The sequence below is a fragment of the Nothobranchius furzeri genome, chromosome 16 (assembly GCF_043380555.1).
Source record: "Nothobranchius furzeri strain GRZ-AD chromosome 16, NfurGRZ-RIMD1, whole genome shotgun sequence".
NCBI lineage: Eukaryota > Metazoa > Chordata > Actinopteri > Cyprinodontiformes > Nothobranchiidae > Nothobranchius > Nothobranchius furzeri.
Genome location: NC_091756.1, coordinates 22,369,588 through 22,393,860, shown reverse-complemented (window position 1 = coordinate 22,393,860; position 24,273 = coordinate 22,369,588). Strand labels below are relative to the sequence as shown.

The 24,273-nt window shown below is 41.3% G+C and overlaps 1 protein-coding gene across 1 annotated transcript in view; it reads left to right on the top strand.

The window, feature by feature from the left end:
• spag9b (sperm associated antigen 9b) overlaps window positions 1–24,273 on the top strand; it is a 60,911-nt gene that overhangs the window by 3,877 nt on the left and 32,761 nt on the right. The window contains exon 2 of the mRNA XM_015963745.3: window positions 20,744–20,864. Within this exon, the coding sequence (XP_015819231.3) occupies window positions 20,744–20,864 (121 nt within the window). The remainder of the gene's footprint in view (window positions 1–20,743; window positions 20,865–24,273) is intronic.

Sequence of the window (24,273 nt, the reverse complement as noted above, 5' to 3'; positions counted from 1 at the left end):
TCACTTTGCACTCTGAAATGAAAGCAGAGGACAAATAAGCAATCGTTAAAAAAGAAATCATGGAATCAATTCATAGACCAAAATGTATTGTAAACTTTTGACTCATCAAAGTAGCCACCTTTGGTAGATCTAACATCTGAACACACTCGTGGCATTCTTTCTACAATAGAAATCAAATATTCTTCAGAAAGTTCTTCCCATATCTGTTGCAGAAGATCCCAGAAATGTGTGGCACTTGTAGGTTGCTTTGCTTTCACTCTTCTGTCCAGTTTGTCCCAAACCAGCTCGATGGGGTTTAAGTCTGGAGACTGTGCCGGCCACTCCATGTTTACAAGCTTACCATCTTGTTCTTTTTTCCTGAGGTCGTTCTGGCATAGCATGGACTTATGTTTTGGGTCATTATCTTGCTGTAAGATGAACCCCTGACCAACTAGGCGCATACCAGAGGGTACTGCATGGTAGCCATTTTGGTTCAGGGTGCCTCTCACTCTGTACAAGTCACCGACCCGGGATCCAGCTAAACAGCCCCAGACCATCACATTCAAGGTCTTCAGTTGAAACCGAGACTTGCTTACAGTGACCACTGTTCAGCTGTGCTTGAAGCTGTTGTCCTGTGAGCCGCCTATCACCCAAGCTGTCAACTGTCAGAAACTTGTCCTCTGATACAGTTGTGGCTTTGGGTCTGCCAGGCCTCTTCCTGTCACAGTTTGCCCCAGTTTCTGAGAGCCTTTTGATGGTGAAGGAAACCGTACTCCTTGACTTTCTTTGCAATAGGGCTGAACAATTTTAGGAAAAGATTGAATCGCAATTTTTCTAGCAAAAATTGTGATTTTGGTTCAATTCACGATTTTCTGCAAACAAAGGTCCAACACTAGCCTGCCGAGCCATCCTGCAGATTAAGTGAAAAGGTGGTCTAGATTCTAGTCTAGTACAACAAATCATTCACATTAATATTTACTATTTAATCTTACAATAAAAACAGTTAAATCTATTAATGTTTTCTCCCATTATCTTATTTCTTTATGTGTTTGTGAAGCAGCTTGTGCTTGTGATTTTTATCTAGAGAGGAGCTTTATAAAAACATGGTCTACTCCAAAAATGCATGGAGGAAATCTGTAGGTAGAAATAGCTTTTTAAATGTATTAAATAAAAAAAATACACGGTTTTCCTGCATTACCGCGGCAGGCTGAAGCCATCTGGTAGTTTTTCCTCACTAAAACGTCAGCTCCGTGAGAGAGACGCACGCATTCTGACAGCTTCGCTTGTTTGAACTAATGTGAGCCGTCAGGAACATTCAAACCCTTTTTAAAAGAGAAGTTAAGCTTTCAAGTCAACTAAAGTGCGCGACTCCGCACTCGCGCTGATGAAGCATAAACCGAGCTTTAGAAATCAGCCTGAACCTGCTGATGTGGGAGGAGTCTCTCTCTCTCCCTTACTAAACTAAATTTTCTCTCTCTCTGTCCCGGGCTCACCTACGGTGCATTATTATCGTCTCTAGCAGCGCTGTGTCTGGGGACATAAAGCAGGGAAAGTACCCTGAACATGCAGCTCTGGCAGCTGTGGAGTTGGGCTCGGCTCTGGACTGTACACCCCACCCCCCTCCCCCGCGCTGGCCTTTGCCGCCGCGATAACACAGGGGAAAACCCTGGATGTAAAAAAAAAAAAAAAGTTACACAACTGATCCTGGATCAGTCAAAACCGCTAAAACCGCAGCTTTGACGGTCACGTGATCGTGCTGTTTGAAATTGCAATTTCAGTCCAAAAACGATAGATCGTTCAGCCCTAGTTTGCAATTTCTCTGTAAGAAAGACCTACATTTTTAAGTTTTATGATGGTCTGTCTCTCTTCCATTGTTAATTGCCCTTTTCTTTCCATTTTTGTTGCAACACACCATTATCTGCAGTACAATATTCAACTGCTGCTCACGAGGGTACAGTACCACAGTATGGTCCAACACTGCTTTTATGCAGACAGAGGGGGTTTTAAGCAATCCAGAAGTGTTGGAACACCTGTGGGTATTCGTAGCACCAGCTTTCAAGGTTTGATCAACCTCGGTTGCTGCAGAACTGTAGCCTGGCAAGCCAGACTAAATAAATGTATGATTTAGTCTGGCAACGCTCCATTGACGGCTCTCGGTTGTGGGGCGGGTTCTACCGTTGTCTTTCTAATGATCTCTGCATTCCACTGGACAATGAATGTGACATACTCACCGCAACAGCCATCGGTAAATGAGGCGGTCCACAGTTGAAGAAGTAGAAAACGCATAACTTTTCTGAAAAAAGCACTTAAATACATCTATCTGCTCCTGATTCTAATGGAGCCCAAGTTCTAATAGTCCAACATGGATGTAAAAGCCGTTTCTAACGAGCTGTCGCCATCTTGTTTCACTCTGTTGCATCATCCCACCCACCAGGCATATAGAGTGCCCTGATTGGCCCACAAAGCAGATAAAGCTCTGATTTGTTCACTAAGCAGATAGAGCACTATGATTGGCCCATCATTATGGACCAATCACAGCTCTTGATGTTTGAAACCCCTCTAGAGAGCTGTGATTGGCCAGCCAGAATGCTGTGCGGGGCTGCAGAGGTTCCAGTGGAGCGTTGCTAAACCAAACTTTGCAAAGCAAGAATTTGCTCTAGATCTCTAGGCTAGCAGAACAGCTGTGTTCTCTGAATAAGACCTTTTTGTATAATTCGAAATGTATGTTATTTTTCAGTTGAGTAACCTTACCTTTTTTTTCAACCACTGGCTGTTCACAGCTCAACTTTGCACAAATTTCAAGCTATTCATCGCACTTGAATGACTTAAACTGTAATAAATAACTGGAAAAATTGAGGCATTCTAACACTTTTGACTGGTAGTGTATATGCCACCATTACATTGTTACTAGTAGATATTAAATGTTATTATAGTTTCCAGTAGCTTACTACTGAACATGTTACTGAAATATTTACATTCTATTGATCATGTGTGGAGAATGCCTTCTCCAGGTCAGGGACGAGATCCTGCCGCAAGTGGAAGAGTTAATTACATATCTCGGGGTCTTGTTAATGAGCGAGGGAAAAATGGAGCGTGAGATCGACAGGCAGGTTGGTGCTGCATCTGCAGTGATGCGGGTGCTATACTGATCTTTCGTGTTGAAGACAGAGCTGAGCCAGTCAATTTATGAACCTACCCTCACCTCTGGTCATGAGCCAGATTTTTGTACGGGTCTGACAGGAAGGAGCATCACTTCTCTAGAGAACTTGTGAACTGTACTACGGAAAAGGATTAGGGCCATTGAAAAGAAAAATAATTTTGACTTTTTAATCTTTTAAAGGTGTGGTTCGAGCTTTGGGTAGTGACAGAAAAACGAGACTGCGGATACAAGTGGCCGAAATGAGTTTTCCCCACAGGGTGGTTGGGCTCTCCCTTAAAGATAGGGTGAGAAGCTTGGTCATCCGGGAGGGGTTCGGAGTAGACTCGCTGCTCCTCCACATTGAGAGGAGTCATTTGAGGTGGCTGGGGCATCTAGTCTGGATGCCTCCCTAGTGAAGTTATCAGGGCACATCCAACTGGGAGGGGAGGTGACCCAAGGGAAGACCCTGCTCACGTTGGAGGGACTATGTCTCTCACCTCGCCAGGGAACGCCTTGGGATTCCCCCGCGTCTCTGCTGACCGCGCAACCTGACTCCGTATAAGCGGCTGAAAATGGATGGATGGACAGATGATCATGTGAATATATTTAGATATGTTTAGTAGGGCTGGGGCTAAACGATTATTTTGAAAACAATTATTCTGAAGATTATTTTATCGAATAGTCGACTATTCTAATGACTATTTAGACAATTAATCTAATGATTATTTTTCGATTGCACAGTTAATAAAAACCCAAAAATCTCAAATAAAATCCTCAAAAAATTGATAAATTGTTACTGTAAGAGAATAAACACTACAGGCCTTCCATTTTGTATAACACTGCTTTTATTGTGTTGGTTGGTTATGTTCTGGTGACGTGTAGAACTTGGGAGTGCAGGCTGCTGCCTGAGAGTTGGTTGGAGACGGAGTGTCTCCATGCTGCTTTGTTTTGGTCACTTTTGTGCGTGAGGCGAGTGGTGTTCCGACCCTTCCTGGGGAGTTTGGCTCGTGTGCAAAAAGGAAGGGACAATAACGTGGGATTTGAAAGCTAAAGTGATGATCAGGTTTATTTACAACAACAAAAAAACATAAATCTTTCCATCCACAAGTTGGGAATAATAAAACTAATTCTGCCTGTGGGGGATTAAAACAAAAGTACAAATAAGTAGGAATGTCCCACTGGGCAAAGATTACAGGGTTCTGGACCACAGTAAGGATCTCCAAAGGTCCAAACTCTAAACTGGGCGGTTAAACCAAACTCAAGGTGATATTTTACACTAAACTGAAAACCCACAACACTCTAAATGTAATAAAAGGGGGATCTACACCACAAAAAGATTAACTCTAAACCAAACGCAAGAAGCTGTTAGCGAAAATGCTAACAGTGGCTTTACCAACGTTAAGTTCAAGTTACCATGTTTAAATAAACCAAAAATACCCTGCAGTAGGGCTGCTCAATTAATCAAATTTTAATCACGATAACGATCTGAGTTTTGAACGATTATAAAAAACAAAACATGCCGATTATTTGCTCCTCCCGCTTGCGCTGCCCTGAGTTGCAAATGAAGCGCTCCCCCCACAGTGTTGCCAACTTAGTGACTGTGACGCTATTTCTAGCAGCTTCTCAGACCCCCTTCTTGACTTTTTAACTTAAAAGTACCTAGCGAACTCCTGAGAAACATCTCTGGTAACCCTTAGCTACTTTCTGGATAACTGTCGTCGACATTTCTGCAGGTTAGCTAAACACTCCGCCTGCACTCCGGACCGTTCTTCAGGACATTAGGAAAGGGAATGATGTAGTGATGTGTCAGTCGCTAAAGAAACAGCTCTCGGAGTCAGCTCCTTGTTGGAGTAACCAGAGTGAGTGACACACACACCGCACCTGCGGACTCCTGAGCAGCTAAAAACGGCTAAATGTGCGCGTGCGGCGCGCCAAACACACGTGCAGCTTGCCCCGATTGCTGTGAGACCGGGTTGGGGGGTGGGGGGGTGCAGCTGTGGTTGGGACAGTTATTACATTAACTGATGGACTTGTAAATAAATAGTTTATAAATAAGGTAGAAATAAGTTCCTCACCCTGATAAATAATAACTAATCTCTCTGAGGACACAGTGTTAGTGTACCCTCCTACAGCACCTTGACACAACTAAATACGTATGATGCAACATTTTGTGAACATCAATTTATTTGCTTGTATTTGTTATAAATGCCACTGTATAATTCTTGCTGTCAGTATTTGCAAGATATTGCTATTTGGGTCTGTACTAGTTAGACTTAAATGAGTTAAACCAAACCCTTGGGTCATAAACTATGAGCTATAAATATATTGGTCTTTTTATACTGGGAATCAGGAGTTCTTTTAGTGATCATCTTGTTTCTTATTTTTGTCCTGATTGTGCCCTGAGCAATTTTATGACTGAATAAAAACAAATAAAATCAACATAAATTGAAAAATCGTCCTAAATAATCGTGATCTCAATTTCAGTCACCATAATCGTGATTATTATTTTTGCCATAATCGAGCAGCCCTACCCTGCAGCAAATAGACCAGCATGGAGGAGAGACTGCTGCCACCAAAACAGCTCTCCTAATGTCTGAAAGAAGCTCCTTTATGAAGGGAGAAACGCTCCCGGTGATTTTCTACATCTGCGGTAGAGACGAAGCAGCGCATCTGACCCCGGAAGTTGTTGTCCGTTGCCGGGAGACGAAGGCGGGCAAAACAGGAAAGGGATCTAGTAGCGGACGGACATTGTTCCAGGTCTTCGATGCTTGGCGGAGATGTTAGTGAAAGCGGAGAAGAGGGCGAACTAGAGGGAAAACGGATTCCACCTCTATTTACTAACTCCTGGGGTTGCAACAAGTGGGCGTGGTGCGTCGACTACCGGATCTGACGTCGACAAATTTTTTGAATCGAGCTGTCGACGTCATCGACGCTTCGCTACAGCCCAAATGTTTAGACAAGGATGAGTGACATAAAACCTAAAATTTTAATGAAATGTTACAAGTTTGAAGGAGTTCTGCCTTGTGGCGAAGTTGCTAATGTTAACGTTAGCTTAACTAGCCAATGCATCGTCTACTGATTCCTGGATGTTAAAACAGCCTTCCCTGTTGTGAGGAAAGATCGATGAGTGCATGAGTGCAAATTCATAGTGTGACAGATCTGAGAATTTTCTAATTCTAGATTTTCACAATATATTGTCTATAAGAAGCTAATGCAGGACATGGGCATAGAAGACTATTTTCATGTTTAGTCTGCATGAAAAACTCAGAGTGACCAATTGTAATCAGAAAAAAGTTTTTAAAAAATTTCTGTCAACCACACCTTTACATACAAAAGGACTCCGTTTTGTTCAGAAAGTTTAACACTTTCGTATTTTAGTTTGTGTTGTCTAGTGCAGGGGTGAGGAATCCTGGTCCTCAAGGGCCAGTTTCCAGCATGTTTTAGCCGTTTTCCTGCTCCAACACTCCTGATTTAATGGTTGAATCATCTGCAGCGCATCAAGCTCTTTAGAAGCCGGTTAATCACCTACTGATTAAAATCAGGTGAGTGAGCAGGGAAACAACTAAAACATGCAGGTAATGATGTACATATTTTTACTCGTTAAACAACTGGAAATTTAGCCTGGCCAGTCATGCTGATGGTTCCTTCTGGGGAGCAAAAGTCTTCGTAACGCTTCCGTTCAAATAACTGGGTAATTGGCTTGTAGTCATTCTGATCTTCAGGAGGTGAATGCAGATCAAATAATTCAGAGGGTGAGTCTAGCAGGCCAAGCTACTGGAAATCTTCACATGACATTTATTTAGAAAATTTCCTGATCTTTTTACATTGTCTTCCTGTCTGACTTCCTGTTTAAACTAGAGTTTGACATGTGCGTCGAGCATAGTGCTTTATAGAAAGATTTGAAATGAAAATAAAGTTTGTTTGTGACAGTTTCATGGCACGTATGCATTTGGTGTAAGAAGGGGGTTAGATCAGAGGGGTTTTCAGGGGCAAGATGCAGCATAATCCATTATTTTCAGCATATTTTTTCATGCTGGAACGCAAAAACCACCCCCAGTCACTAGGTGGCAGCTGTACTCGGAATAATCAACAGGCTGCCTGTTGAATCCAGTAGAAAAACCACCATATAAACTAGGGCCCGACCGATATGCATTTTTTGGGACCGATACCGATAAAAAACTTTTAACAAAGGCCGATAGCCGATATAATGGCTGATAAATCTCCCTCACAAAAAAAGGAAATAAAAATAAAAAATTCAGTCATACTCTGCTAGTTTCAGTGTCCTAGCTACCTGTTTTTATTTCTGTCACCTGATTTTTGACATTAAAATACTTTTGAGTTTTACACTTTTGTGTTTTGGATCCTTTCCAAAGCCGACAGTATTAGGAAAATAAAAATGAAGATACGTTAAATGACTAGTATGTGGCAATATATAAGCCTTATATAAAATATAAGGCTGAAAAAATACAATAGATTTATTCTGTTGTAGAGAGGAATGTTTATTTTCTCGTATCACCGCTCCCAGCTAGGGAGAGGAGGAGAGACTCCCTGCTACCACAGTGCTTCATTGCCTTGTTGCCAACCCCCCCTCCCCCGTCCTCAGCAGCGACAGCGGTTGTGTGAGTTAGAAAAGATTGCTGAAGAAGAGCGGATGAAATTGTCTGAGAATATTCCAGAATGTCTACCAGAAAAAGGCCATCGAAGTGAGTCTCAGGAATACTTTGATCAGTAAGGATCACTTACTGCCCTGCATGACTAAAGGGGAAGCAGCGTGAGTTCTGCATAGAGCGTAATGCTGCAGCAGTTTTTTTTTTCAGGGTAACTTTTCAATGCGAGGCTACGAGGCACACAATAAACTTAGGAAGCATGTTGAGGGGAAACATACTTTTGTCATTGCTTATTTTACCATTCAACTTACCACTGACACAACAAATATGCTTAAAACTGAAGACTTACCTCCTATTTCCTCATCACCGTCCTCTCTGCTTGACTGAATTGCTCCTGCTGCTCTGCTGCATGTGTGCTGTGACGGTGGCTCCGCCCCCCGAGGAGTGGAGCCACACATGAGTTCATAAAGCTGGCGCCATCTGCTGGATAGGTAGCGCAATATTGGCCGATAGCCGATAGTGTTAATGACCCTATTATCGGCCGATAATATCAGCCGGCCGATATATCGGTCGGGCCTTAATATAAACACAGGAACATGGAGGTGATCGAGGAAACGTCAGACTGTCCGCAGAAAAAGATGAGAAAATAAGACAAAGCCTTTATAATTTTGGATTAACTTTGAACTTGGTCATTAATGAGGGAAAAAAAATAGTAGCGGCTGGTGAGGAAATAGCTTGGTGGAGCTAATTTTTTAATAGATTTTCTCTGCTTCTATCCAACATAAAATGAACTGTTGGAAAATGACTGCAGATCCACAATCCTAATAAATAACAGATGTTGTGTTTTGGTGCTGGTTCAGCGCTGTATGCTGGTCCAAGATGGTATGCTGGTCTAGCATCGTCTAGCATGCTGGTGATGGAAAACAATTGAGAAACACTGGGTTAGATGCACTGGTGCAAAGAGAAACCTTTTACTTTGTCTCTCTTTTTTTTTTTAAACCGTTGTCAATATTGTAAATGCGTTTTTTTAAATGACCAATTACCAATAAACAAAGATCCTTAGTTAAAGCTACATCACTGATGTGCATCAGGTTAATGTTTATGATTAAATCATGAATCATATTTCAGACTTGCTCTTCTGTATTGTTGTAGGCAGCATTAAACTTTATGATCATCTCATCCTCATCAGATGTTTGCTGCTGAAAGGTAAGATGTCTCAGGAATACTTTGATCGTCTCCAAAGGTTTAACAAGAAAACATTGATTTAAGCTTCATTTTAAGGTATTCTGTTGGCCCACTATTTAAAAGTAATGTCTGTTTCCATTATTAGAATTTCCCAATTTGTTTTTGTATTATTACATTTGTCAGTTTCCAGCTAATTTCAGTGACCATTGTGTGTCGTTTTTTTTTGTTTGGCACAAGCCAACCATTTTATCCACGTCCACAATAAAGCAGGTTGAACTGGATCCTACCATTTAAATGTTGTATGAGCCAAGTCCTGCTTCTCTCTGCTCTGAGCGTAGAGGACTTTGTCTCCTCACTGGTTTAGTTTCAGTAGAGCAGAGGAAATGGCCCGGCAGGAAATTCTTGAGGAAAAACGGAACTTCCCTCCAGTCTTTTGTCGGGGTTATCAGCTGACCCTTTAAAGGCCACATTCTCTTTAAAATACAACACCACCTGATTGATAACCATGCATTATTATCATTTACTTGGAAACACAAGACAGGCTGTCCCAATGGCGCCAATGGTGTGTTAACGCTAAACCACATCTGATGGTCTTATCTGTATTAGTGGTAGGACTTGTGAGGATTGTATCTCTTCAGTGGTTCATACGTCAATTCAAAATTAAACACTTAAGTAGCTGTTGGCTAGAGTGTCTTTGTGGTGCAAGACTGTTGCATCTGTGGCTAATTGTTGGTAATTCTTGCTCGAGGGTGTGTCTGAATCCACAGGCAGGATGCTTACGAGTGCGGGACCTCGCCGGTCTAGCAAGGTCGGGTCCTTGCCAGACCGCCAAGACCGGAACCCAGCGGCTCTGAATTCGGACAGTCTAGCCTTCACCTCTATGGTGGCCCGTAGGTCCCGTCACAGCCGCGGTGGCAGCTACACGCAAAGGAAAAATGCTAAAGCTAGCGAAAATCTAGCAGGGATATTAAGAAGTTTCAGCAGCTTCATGTCCATCAGCAGCGTTTGTTCACAACCGTTTTCAGGTAAAGTAATTTTGTTTATTCTAGAAGCTTTCAGGACTTACATGTTAACTTTAGATGGCTTCATGTATGTTTTAAGCTACAGAATGAACTTGTTAAACATACACAACACATTTCTACAGAGTATTATCATGTAGGTAATTAATATAAACCAAATGCATTATAAATGTTGAATGCAGTAGGATGTTTTCTAATGTAAATTGGACCTTAGAACTTATTTTGCATCAATTGGGGTACAACGTTTTAAAAAACAGGCTTTTCAATAAAATAGCATTGAAGTGTTTTCAATGTGCATTTGTTTATTCGAACAGAACCAGTGTACTGCAGGTTATATGTTTTGTTTTACATTTTTCAATTAAAAAAACTTTTTTTAATCTATTACAGGTCAGCATGCACTGTGCTGCACATCTGCCTCTGTGCTGGTGAAGTTGTGGGTCTGCAGGATGAGCGTGAGGAAGATGTGTGTGGAGGAGGTCAGTGGTGCTCTGTCCTGGAGAAGGTACCAGCAGACCACCACTACTGTTAACAGGAAAGTCATTCATAGAGATGTAACAGCCGTCGTCTGAGCCAGCCCAGCAGGCCCTGTAGATGGACGATGGAGTGGACAGTGAGAGGAAGCGTCCCAAAGCTCTCTCTGCAGACCGTCCTGTACGATGTTCCTCTGACCAGAAACGTCCAGCCACGGGTCTGCTCCAGCCCTCCATCCACGTCTGGATCCTCCTGCAGCAGATCCAGCTGCACTGTTAAAGACCTCCTGCTCACTCAGTTTAAATAAATGATCCAGGAAGAGTCACTCAGGTTAATCCTGCTTTAACCGTACATAACCGGTCCATACTGGTTTTGATCTGTAAATAAGTGTAACGTATTATAAACAATCTTGTCTCCTTACCGTCTTTTCATTTTCTGTTCATGTAACATGTTAAACATCTAATAAAATTGGTGATAAAATCAATGACCAGAAAGAGTTATCAGTTAGTATTTGTTTTAACAAATGTGTTCAAATATCAAACAGCAAAATAACATTAACAAGATGACAGTAGAAGGCCTCTCTCCCAGGATGACCAACAGGTAAAGCCTCTCCTGACCCTGGACACCTGCAGTCCTAAACAGAGAAAACCAGAGACCACAGGTGACAAAAAGGCAATAAACACATTTTTACATTTATCCACATAAGATAAAACTTTTATTCTTCACACAAACTTTTTACTTCATTAAAACGTGTCAGCTGTAAATCCCTGAATGTAAAACCAGTTGTGTGTGTAAACAGCTTCACTCTTCACCTCTAAGCTTAATAAAAACGCTTCTTTGCTCTGTTGTCCTTAAAACAAATGACAAGTTTAATTTGCCACACACACACACACACACACACACACACACACACACACACACACACACACACACACACACACACACACACACACACACACGGGAATAACTGGGACCTGCGAAACAAACTCGTTCTGGGTGATTTCTGCCTAAAATGTAATTTAAAAACAAATATACAAACAAAAAATGTCTAAACTGAACCGCTTTAAGCTTTTTAGGTTTCTACGGCTAGTTTTTAACAAACTTACGTTTAAAACTTCGTAGCTCTCCCCATTTTCTCTGCCTCTTGAAAATCCATAGCCCGTGCGCAAAGCATGCTGGGATAGCCTTGTTCTGTGAGGATACAACAGACCCGTCCTCGAAATGTGGGCGGAGCGAGGACGCGTTTGAGGACGTGAGAATGAGTATTCTTTGAATTCGGACAGTACTCGTCGCTGCGCTGTGACGTCATCAACCTCAAAATGCACTCTTACAATTATCCTTCCCGTGGATTCTGACACACCCCATATCTATTTGGACAGCACAGAAACCTTGTTAGAGCGATCTGCTAGCGTGGTTTGCACAGAGGTTTTCTAGGTGAAGACTCCTTTACAAATCTTAAACTAAATATCTTAAACTAAAGTTACCGAAAAATATTCATTACACATGCATTTACACAAAAAAATGACAGATTAACAAGAATACATTAGAGGAAGAGGAGAGAGTTAGAAACTACAGAATAAGGTAACCGTTACAAAGGCTCTGCACTAGGGTTGTCACGGTGTGAAAATGTAACCTCACAGTTATTGTGACCAAAATTATCAGGGTTTTCGGTATTATTGCGGTATTTAAACGTGCTACATTTTCAGACAACTAAATAAACCCTGTATATCAGGAAAATATTGTCCTCAGTTTGTCTTAATTTTGCCTAAAATTTTGTAATTATGTTTATTTGTTTACATTTTTCCCCTTTAGTCTTTAAAATACCAACATTTGCCCATAACTTCTTATTTTTTGCCTGTTTGATGTCATCATTTTAAAACTATTAGATCAGATGATACTCAGTACTCAAGTAGCCTTCTAATCAGATACTTTTTACCCTTACTTGAGTAATAAACCCTATATCAGGAAAATGTCGTCCTCGGTTTGTGTCCTTCCAGTGAGCTTTGCAGATGTGGGAAAATGTCATCAGGCAGTAATCGTTGTTAAATTCATAATTATTCTCGGAGAGAGACCAACTCTTATCTGCCCCTGGGAGCCCCGTAATGCATAGCGTCATTTCAACATGGCGGTGTCCGCGACACGGTTTATATGCAGGTAGCGGCGCTGCGGCTGCTTTATATAGCGACTCGTTGCATTCTCCCTCAACCTAAATCCTCGGATCACGCATTTTAGCTAAAACGCTAACGTTAGCTTGCCTTGAGTTGACTGTAGAGTTGTGGGTGATGGTCACGCAGATGTGTCACGAGATGTGAAGCGTTGCTGCCTTTCACAGACACTTTTTCTGCACGTGCTGCAAACAGGACAGCCGTCTTCTATCAACTGTCCCTCGGCATTCTTCAAATATCCAAAAGATGCCCGTACTTCCCACTTTGTCTTCTGTGAGGAATAATAAATGTCCTGAGCGCTGCCGTCTCCTCCTTTGGCCGTTATTTCAGCTTTAGCTTCAAGAAAGTTTTGGTTGTAAACAACAAAGTTGCGCATGTGCCGCCGGCAACTTCAGCAGATGATACGGTGGCTGTACAAAGTTGAATTCTATTCCATTCTATTCTACTCTACACCAATGGTGTCAAAGCTTTTCAAGACGAAAGCCAAAAGTGCCAAGTTAGTCTCATTATGCCACGTCTTTAAACTTAAAATAATTTGTTTATTTAATGGTGTTTTATTCTTTTACTTATATTTTAACTTTTTTTAATTTTAAATAAAAAATAATGTATTTTATTAATGCAATATTTATTTGTTCAAATTATCACTCTAGATCAACAGCCTCCTGAAAAGACAAAATTCATAATTTTAGATATGTTGGTGGGGACCGCAGAAAATCACTCCAAGGGCCATAAATGGCCCCTGGACCACGCTTTAGACATGCTTCCTCTTCATTAAAAGGATAATCTGAATCATGTTTTTGACTTTGCAAGTTTGTTGCTCTGCAGGCAGTTTCTGTGCTGCTGGTTGTTAAAGCCATAGGCATGGTTACATAGACCTAGGGTCTCCAACACGTTGCTTGCAAACAACCAAAACAAACAAACGCTTGCAAACAACCAGTGGCTCTTGATGGACTTGAAAGTCGCTCGCCTTTAAGCAGCCAGCGAGCCATCTGTCTGACTTCAACAGTGTAATTATTGAGGGATGGCTTTTAAATTTGATGGCAAGCCGTCCCCGTTTTCTGTAATATCTAATCTAGAATTAGCTTTTTGTGTAAGAAAAATAAGGCTGATTATTGCACAAGTCTTTTGGCAAATGTGTTCAAGTCTGTACGAGTGGAAATACAAAGATTCATTGCTCTGGTTGCAGCACAGATTTTATTTTAACTCAACTTTGCTCTCAGTGGCTGCAGCTAGTGCAAGAATGAAGACTCTTCTGAAGAAGATGTGACGTTGGTTATACAGAGCTGGTTTGGGTTTAAGGAGTCTGAAAAACGTCCTCTGTAAAATATTCTGGGTGACAGTAAAAAGTCTATCTGCGTTAATGGCTCGTTACACAAATTAAATGCTGTTTGTTTATTAACAGGTGATGAGCACAGGCTTCCAAACTTTCTGGACATCTCCTATGATTTAGTTTCAACAAATGTCCGTAAACCGTTTCAACTGATTCTCCCATTTAGTAATCAGGGTATCCGCGGGTCCTTAAAAAGTCTTAAATTTGCTTTTCCAAATTTAAGGCCTTAAAAATCCTTAAAAATGACAAATAATCCTTAAATACAGTTTCCAAAGGTATTAAAATTTCAAAGACCCAATAAACAAGATTATTTTGTTCCTATAAAATTTTAGTGAATTTCTAGTTAGTCTTCAGCATTTTTTGTGTGCGATGTTGGTGTAAGCGGAACCGTGCACGTTCAGTTGGTTGTGAAAGGGGACTATTTTTAGATGAGCACATTAGCTGGTTAAGCTAGTGGGAGCTTGCGCCATGGGGAAGTGCAAGTTTAATGGTAACTGGATGGTTAATCCCACGTTTGCGACGTGGTTAGCACCTGTTCCAGGCAATAGCTGGAAATTATAGCTTAAATTAAATTTAAAAAATAGCTTAAATTTGGTCAAAGTGGCCTTAAAAAAGGTCTTAAAAAGTCTTAAATTTGGCTCCCTTAAACCTGCAGATACCCTGAGTAATAAAACACGATTGTGAAAGCTCTCCCTGTTTCTCGCTTGTTCCGTTGTGCGCAGCCGTCAGACCTACTTATCAGCTAATCCAAAAGCAGGGGAAAAGCCTACAACTTTATTTTAATATTGCCAACAAAAAAAAACACAGCAAAGCATCATTTTATTTGCAGCTATTCACTAGTGAAGCAAAACTTAAATCTCATGAGCAAAATAACCCATAAAAATGATTAAATTAATCAGGAAAGCAGGAAAAAATGTTGTTTCTGTTTATACATTTTTACTTCAGTTCTAATTATTTGTAATTTTGTGTTTTTAGCACATTTAGCCAGTTTTTTATTTAAAATATCTTTAGCTTTATTCATTTTATAAGTACATGTGTTGTATTGTTTGGAAAAAGAATCATAACACAACATAACAATAACTTGAAAGTTTTTTTTTAATTAAATGCCTTTTAAAGAACATTAAATGTCCTTTAAATGGCATTCTATAGTTTTTGGAAGTATTTGTTCATTTATGACAAAATTGCTGAACACTATGAAAAGCTAACGTTTTTGCTCAGGCTCCAGGCACAAGGTGAGGGACTGATCGGGAACAGGTTAGCTGTTCCTGTTGTACTACAGAGAGGAAACGGTTCATACTCCCCTCAACAGTCTAGGACTATAGCAGCAGCATACTTAAAACATGCAGTTTTTCTCCTGAGAGATATTTGGACATCACTGGCTAAATCCTGCACACTTCCTGTTGCACCACCATGAGGAATAACCGGGTAATTGGCTGCTAATCATTTTGATCTTCACAGGGTGAATGCAGATCAGACACGTGGTCTGGATCTGGTGAGATTCATCCAGACATTTATGCAGGCAGCGCTTTGAAAGCTTGTAGCGTGGTGATTCTGATAATCACCAGACCTCCAGAACTCAACAGAGATGGTGCTCTAGCGCTCATTGTGTGAGGAGGAATCGGTCATTTTTATGATCTTTCCCACTCTCCACTAGTTTATGTAAAATTCTGCTGCATGCCAACACTTGACTGGGACTTTAACTGAATTAAATATTTGGCTTTTATTGCTTGTGACATTTTAGTATAATGTAATTTTCTTATTTGAAAACCCAGACGAACTCATTTTACATTATTTGCTGTTATTGAATTAAAATGAATGAATCAAGATTTATGATGTTTTGGTTTACCAAAACGTTGATTATCTAGCTAACAACTGTTGTTGTTGGAGAGGCAACAGTCAGGTTTTTTTTTTAGTTTTGGCTTTGACGCTCAACAAAAATGTCTTTTATATTAAACAGATTGTCCAGTTTTCTGTGAAATCCACAAGATTCAAGGGTTTATTTTGGGTTTTGAAATTAGCTCCACAAATATAATGCAACTGAAAAATATTTGTGTTTGTTAGAAAAGCTGAAATAAGAGGTTACAAATGGATTTGAGAGATCAGAGCTTTTTCCGTTGCTGCCCCAACCTTCTCTCCCACAACACGTCTGTGATGTATACTCACTGCAAAAGTTCAAAAAAGCACTAAAAACTCACGTATTCAGCCAAGCATTCAAATAACAGTAACCTATTCTCATTGTGTTTGTCTTGTCTGTCTCTTTGTTGTACAGCGTCTTTGAGTTGTTGGGAAAAGTGCTTTATAAAACTTATGTATTATTATTATTATTATTATTATTATTATTATTATTATATGAAATGTACAGTCTGTATATTGGTCTTGTTTTTATTGTTTTTAGTCATAGTTTAGGCCAGGGGTGTCAAACTCAAATTCACACTGGGCCGTAATGATAATCTGGGACGAAGTTGCAGGCCAAACTTAAATTTTTTTGAAAAAGCGATGGCAAATCTGCACTTTTTATTAAAAATAAAAACTACAGCAGCCACAGTCATGCTGGTTTGAGCGTGTCGCTGCTCGCTGGAATTATATCAGCTCTGTTTGGAATTTAGTTGGAAAACTTTCTCTTTCAGTCGTGAACACATTACTGAGCGGTTAAAATCTCCGTTTCTGGGCTTCAACGTCGGAAAATAGCTGAGTAAACTCGGCGCTGAGTGAGAGGAGTGTTTAGTTTGTCCGAGACAGGGGAGCTGCAGACAGCGGCAGCAGACGCTGGAAAAAACACAAAGGAGGGGGCGCTTCGGCTCCACGCTAACGCCGCAAAGCATCAGAGGAGTAGTAATCTTTGCGGTAAAATCGGCCAGCGGGTCAGTTTTTATATATTTTTGATATTTATCTCACGGGCCACATAAAAATGCGCCCCGGGCCTTGTGTCTGACACATGTGTTTTAGAGGGATCAACTGGTAATGTTTCAGGTTGCAAGCCCTTATCATTTTGTGTCTTAATAGCTGAAAAGTTTAGAAACCATTCCTGCAGTCCCCCTTTTACGTTTAAGGCCTGCCATGTCTGACCGGCATCCTCCCCCACCATTGAAGCCAACCCACCACCAGGTAGTGGTCAGTTGACCGCTCTGTCCCTCTCTATACCTGATTGTCCAAGACACGTGGCCGCAGATCAGATAAAACAACAGTCGATCATCACACTGCAGCCGTAAGTATTTGTGCTGCCAAAAGCACAAATGAACACCTTTACGTCTGAACATGATGAGCACAGAAGTCCAATAACAAAACACTGCTTAAATTCACATAAGTTCTTTCCCAACACACTTCTCCAGGTCTCGCTGTCATTGCCCATGTGAGCCCCCCAGCAAATAAAAGCTGTGATGTTGTTCTTTAGTCAGCGACCTGCATTGCCAGCTATCCCAAATGTCCCAGCAATCTGCAGCCAGACACAGTAAATGGAGACGATTTCAGTCTCTGTCAATTGAGTGCCAATACAGTGGAGCCCTGTCTGTGTGTGGGAGTGCACACACTTGTTCTGGAAGCACATGCGTTTGTGTGCATTATAGTGTGTGTTGGCACTCTGGGACAAAGAGAGCATTATTCATGCAGTGTTGGGGAAAGAGGGCATGTAAAATACTGCAACACTTATCCTCTGGAGCAGTCATACCCACAAGCCCCTTTCCTAGGTCATATGAGGATCAGCACCGTCAGGGGGCAAGATGTGGGAGCTGCCCTGAGGATTATCAACACACTCAAATTTAAAAATGGTGTATTAATTAAGGTCAAATAGAAGATTGTTTTTGCTAGTTTAGCCTGGCTTCTTCTAGTTCAAGCCCAGTTCATTTGTCAGAAGTAGCACATTTAGGTGGGGTTCATCGGGAGCTGTATTTACAAATGTTCATGTTAGTAAATATTAAAGGTGCAATCTTGGCCTTTCTGTCTTATTTGGGAGTTGGAGACCTGTAACAGCCCCCTGATGTTGAAGAAACAATGCCCCTTAGTGAGTGGCCTCAGTATACGTTTTAAATACGAATCAAGTGCTCTGAATTGATAAGAACTTTGAGCCTTTGGGCTGAGTCATTTTAGTCCTTCAATGAACAGATTGTTTAAAAATATTCTTTGACAAATAATTCACATAGACAACTTAACTTAAGACCATTGTTAAAATGTCCAGTGACGTGTGTGAACGAGAGATCTGCTGATGATCAGATGCCCAGGTGACGCTCGTTTGTTTGCAGATAGCAGCAGAGCCAGAGAAGCCACCGCAGGGCTTCTCCACGGAGAGCTGCTACATCACAAGACTCCACGATTACAGGCCTCAGACAACTCAGCTGATTAGCTGAAACATCAGCACAGATCGGCAGAACAAATGATCAACATTCACTTATTTTATGTTCTTAATTTGTTGCCATTTCACATTTGTTTCAGCTCCGCAACAGTCCTGGTAGGTTCAGGAACAAAGCAGATGGACATCTTTGCTATCTTGAAGATATCTTGAAGACATTTCACTTTTTATTCATTTTATTTTATTTTATATTTTTATTTATCCAGATGAGTCAATTGAGAACTCATTCTCATTTACAAAGACGATCTGGCCAAGAGGTGGCAGCAACAGTTTCATAGTTAGCTTTCTATCAAAGAAAAACAGATGAGATAAAACGTACAAGATCAAAATAAGATAAAACATTTGGACATAAAGACAACGGACTGTTCTCATTCACAATTTGTAAGCAATCAAAACAGACTTAAAACAGTCTGAAGTACTCAGAATCAGGCACATTCATCAGAAACTATTGATTGCAATGAAAAATTGAAGGTAGACAATAACTGGCAGGTAGTGAGCTTTAGTGATTTTTTTGCAGCTCATTCCAGTTGTTGGAAGCAGAAAACTGGAATGAGGAGCGGCCAAAGGAGGTGCGAGCTTTGGGAATAACCATGGAGATGAAGTTACTGTAACAAATTGTGCTGGTTGTTGGAAGTGATGAGTAATGAGCGAAGATATGATGGGTTCTACCGGTGATTGTTTTGTATATGAACTGATACCAATGTAGCAACCTGCGGTAATGGAGTGATGGCCAGTTAACGGGGGAGTAAAGGTCACAAAGATGAGTAGTGAAAGGGTCACCAGTGACTAAATGGATTGCTGAGTGGTTAATGACATTCAAAAGGTTTTGTGAATCAAATACAAAATAACAAATAACTTGAGGGAGATTTTTGGTAATGCAGACTAGTTCGTAAATCAAACTGGAGCATCGTTTGTGTGCGAGAGGGAGGGAAACATAGGCCAATTTGCTGGCTTACTGAAACAACAGTAAGGGATGCATCATATTAACAGTACGCGGACATGAAAGCACAACTTCTCCTTTCAAAAAACATTTGAATGTTTCTGATGAACCATTGCAGAGGTAAATCTACGTAATCGCATGCAATTTCTGCCAGAAAATAAATCAGTCACCTTTTTCTAAAATTGTTCAACCCTACTTAAAACAATATCTCACAAACTGCTGAACAGAGTAGGATGACACTGTAATCAATGGATGAACAATTGCATTTCTGAAGTCAAGCCTTTCAAGATGGCCGCCATTGGCAGCTAACCTTCCCTGTTGCAGAAGTAGAAGCTGTGGCAGTATTTACATTTTCAGTTAGAAGCAGGGCCTTGCAGCACGTTAACCACACAAATGGGGAAAGGGAAATAGATTTGTAAAGTAAATCTGATGATATTTTTAAAAATGGTGTCACTGCTCAGCCCAGACGTGACTGATTAGTAACAGTTTTATCTGCGTCATCATGAATTAGCTTTAAACCATGTGCACTCAGTAAAAAGTCTGACCAATCTGCTTCAGTCCCACGGTTTCCTGGTGCTCATTGAAACATTCTTTATAATAACTGTAATAGCATTCCACACAGTGATTTTAATGGTAACAGTTGTTGATGCTTGTCTGGAGCTTGGCCCTTGGCTGCTTTGATATGGAACTCAAATGTTAAATAAAACATGGTGAAATATTCTTACCTGAATAAACGAATGGCATTGCACAATAACTGAACGGCTGTAGAATCGTTTTCTTTCTCTCATGAAAATTGTGATTATAAATATTATACACGTTTTTTATTCTTGCTGTGGGTTTTTCTTCAGTAGAAAAGACATTGTTAAAGCATTTTCTGTTGTTGGTGACAATTTGCAAACTCCATTTGTGAGAAAGTTTGCCAATTGTCTCAAAACGTTTCTGAAGGCTTCCTAATATTCTTGTTAGTTGCAGAGCCTCTCTGGTGTGTTGCTGGGGTCCTGAATGTTTCTAAAAACTGAATTGGACACAGATAAGTTGTTTGAACAAGAACTAAAAAAGCAGTCTTTGTCGAAATAAAAATAAACATGTTTGAGGTTTTGGCAGTTTGTCAAAAAACATCTAGAATGTGGATCGGCAAACACAGACCGTAATGACCCTCGGGGTAAATGACCCACATCCACAAACATCTCACTACACTTTAAAAGTTATTTTGTACTTTTCTGCTTGAATTAGGAAAACTCTTAAGAGGAGGGGGACATGTCTTAAAGACACGTTCCTCATCCTGAACCTACTGGGAATGACATGCCATTCTGAGTTGTTGCAAGTGTCTGCAACACATGTTGAACCCTTCTTGCCTGCCAAACTAGTTTCTACAGGTCAGAAGTTTTAGTAAACTTTGAAGTTAAGTTATAAACCCTACATGAACAATTTCTAGCTTAAGTATCCTATGTTCCAATTCAGCTCAGTTCCAATTAAAGATGTCTATTTGGGGTGTCCTGTGTTTATTATTTGCTTCTACCATGTACTCACTATGATAATGTGTGTTTCTGCTGTGTTTGTCCACAGAGATACATTACCTTAGAAGATTCCCAGGATGGAGAGAAAAAGGACCTGCAGAGTCGACTGGTGACGCTCGAGTCTCACTCACGACAACTAGAGCTAAAAACTAAAAACTATGCTGACCAGAGTGAGTCCACTATCCATATCTGTCTGTTGGACTGGGAGACCCCCCCCCACACACACACACCCGGCCCACCAGACCTTTCCACCTGACACCCCCTCCCCCGGGTCCTAATGTATACCAATTCAGGGGATTTAACGTTTAGTAGCAAAATTCATGTCCCAAATATCAATAAATATTGTCAAGCTGCACCTCTAAACACTCTGCAGAAACTTTGCTACATCATATAGATCTTTTTTTACGATCTCCAAACACAACTAAAACTACAGTGGAAAGAGTGGCAATAAATCCCGCTTCATGTGAGGGTTTTTGCCACATTTCTGTCTCTCACTGCTAAAATTGAGATTGACCAATGAATCACAGAGATGGAAGGCTTCATAATGAAGCTGGATTAGCTCCAGCCAAGGTGTCTCGGGGCAGTTTTTCAATATTTTCCAATGTTTTCTAAAATCTCTAACTGGTTAATGACGCCCCTTAACAGTTAATAACCAGTTTGCTGGAAACCAACACCCCACCACCCCCACCCCAATGCACACAAACATTTGCCCTCGCTCTATAAATAACGCTTTTTATGTCTATTCTTATATATATATATATATATATATATATATATATATATATATATATATATATATATATATAATTCTGACTCACAAGTAAAGAAGAGCAAGTGGGATGACAGATGAAATGTCCATCAGACTCAGAAGTTGCTGCGCAGCGGACCATCTGGCATCAAATACACAGCGCTGCTTGTGATTGCGTGCTTGTAAGGTCATTCTGGAGGCCACGCTTTTTTAAATAAATACTTTAGTTTTCTTACATTGAACTAATCAAACTCTTGGACGCCTGCCTGGTGAGGTTTTCTGGGCACGTCTCACCGGGGCGACATCCACAGGAAGACCCAGGACAGGCTGGAGGGACCATGTCTCTCGGCTGGCCAGGGAACTCCTTGGGATCCCCCCGGAAGAGCTGGCCCAAGTGGCTGGGGAGAGGGAAGTCTGGGCCTCGACTTAGGCCAGGGGTCGGCAACCTGTTCCCATCAAAGAGCCATTATTACCCGTTTCCCACAGTGAAGAAAACACTGGGAGCCCCAGCAGCTGTGGCGTTGTGGGCGGGGCCTACCCTCAGACAGCAGAGAGCTGCTTTAACCAATCACAACAGGTGACAGCAGCCGGTACCGGTCGCTCGTGTACGTCAAAGTTATCTATCATAAAAAAGATAGTCAATAAAACGATTTATATAAAGTGGATCCAGAAGTTGCAGCCCGTCTCTGCCTACAATATTTTGATATTTTTCACCCTGTTGGTGGTTTTACTGAGCAGGTGCCACTTTTGTCACACGTTTCTTTTTAAAACATGTTTAGACTGTTCAGAATACAAATCCAGGCTCTGTCACGTTTGATTGTTGTAATTAAACTTTGTAGGTGGGGAAGGTCAGAAAAGGAGCCGATCAATTTGTTTTTCCCTCATTTACGGTGACGGAGAGAACGGCGCAGTGCGCCTGGCTCTGGTGTTAATCAAGTTAAATTATATCTCTTAGCAACAATTTTCACAAGAAAACAGAACAGTTAAAAGCAGGGCTTGTGTTGACCGGACAGTTCCCGTATTTGACCGTTTATTTTGATGGAGAAAGAATAGAAAGACTTACCCCCGACGCATGCAGACGAACTGACATTTTATTCGTTATGCACATCGCAGATGTACTTGTAGCTAAATCACTCAAGAAAAGATTCCCATCTGAACATCTGAGCTAGACACTGCTCAGCGCAGCTCACTGTCAGCGCGTACATAAGGTCCACAGCGAGCTGAAGATGTGGAGAGGGGCTTGGAGCGCGTCGCAGAACCAGAGCGCATGCAGGAAGATTCCTCCGACTGAAGCGAGACTTGTCACTTAGAAAATGTTCCCTGATTATGAAACTTTGGCTGAATAGTGCTTGTTCCTGTCTCCAATGTGGCGACACATCCAGGAGCCATCTGAGGAGAGTCCCAGAATCTCACATCCTCTTCAGCTCAGAATGCGCCGATATGATTACGCACAAGCGTGACCCGTCACCCCGGTCTCACAGTAAGACCGGGTTGAAACTGTTCAGGTTTACGCAGACAATCTTTACATTTAGAATTGGCATACAGATGTAAAATTAATGCAGTAAAATGTAAAGCAATTTATTTAAATATCCATTCATTATTTTACAAGCACAGAGAGCCGCATCAGATGGATGGAAGAGCCGCATGCGGCTCCAGAGCCGCGGGTTGCCGACCGACGACTTAGGCTGTTGCCTCCACAACCTGACTCAGGATAAGCAGAAGAAAATGGATTGATGGATGGATGAACTAAATAATTACACTGATATTTCTTTCTTTCACTAGACATATTAGGAGTTCCCGACTGACCTGTTGTTGCTGGTCAATGTTCAGTTTGCTGCTCCAAGGCTCAGTGCCTTGATGTGAGGCTTAAGCCTGGTTTATGCTTCTCCGTCAGCTCCGCAAGGGACAGACACGCACGGATTGACGGAAGCGTTTTGCTCTCATACTTCTCCGTCTCCTGGAGAGTGTTGCAAAGCAATTCCCCGGCAGGACAACAGAGGGCGTAGCGCTGTTCTGTGGTATCCTGTCATGTATCGGTCCAAGATAGTGTGTTTATGTTGTGTTTTTTGTGTATTTAAGAGACTTTTAACACGGATATATTTGTCTCTCATTCTCCCACCGCTTCATGCGCTCCCCACCTCTAAACCCATGTTTCCTGTCATTTCCATCCACAAATAAAACGCTTGCTGCACTTCTTTTCACTCCTCCAGTCACGGGAGGATGAAACTTTCATATTTTTAGAGTTTTTTTCGCAAGGTATTCTTCAAGCTTCTCTGTGTCTGCCGCTAGTTATCCTCGGCTCTCTTTGCAATGGCGGCGCTGTAAACAACAGCGGCGTCCTGACCATTCACAAGCTTGCGTAATCCGTCTCGTTCGACGGATGTTTAAAAAAGTGGGCTCGACTCCGTACGTACTTGCGTGCCTGCCGGAGCCCTACGCAAGGACGGATAATGGCGTTGCGTGTCTCCGCACTGACGCAGACGGAGAAGCATAAATCAGGCTTTATTGTGTTCCTAGACTGAATTAACTAAAAATAAACTGCTCCCACGTTGTGCTCTTTGCTAACCGCTTCATGTTTGAACATATTTGTTTGGTCACGTGACAAGCCCACTTCTTCTTTTGTGGTTGCCCAAAAAAACATTGATAGCGGAGCTCATGCACCTACTAGTGGCACAAAATATATTACACCCAAGTGCAGCAGAAGGACTTAACGTAGTTAACCGAGTAAAACTATTTTACCCAGTTACAGCATTACGAGCAATTAACCAGTTAACTATGTACATTCCTAGTGCTTGTCTGAACTTGTGTACTCAAGTCCTTGTGAAACATCA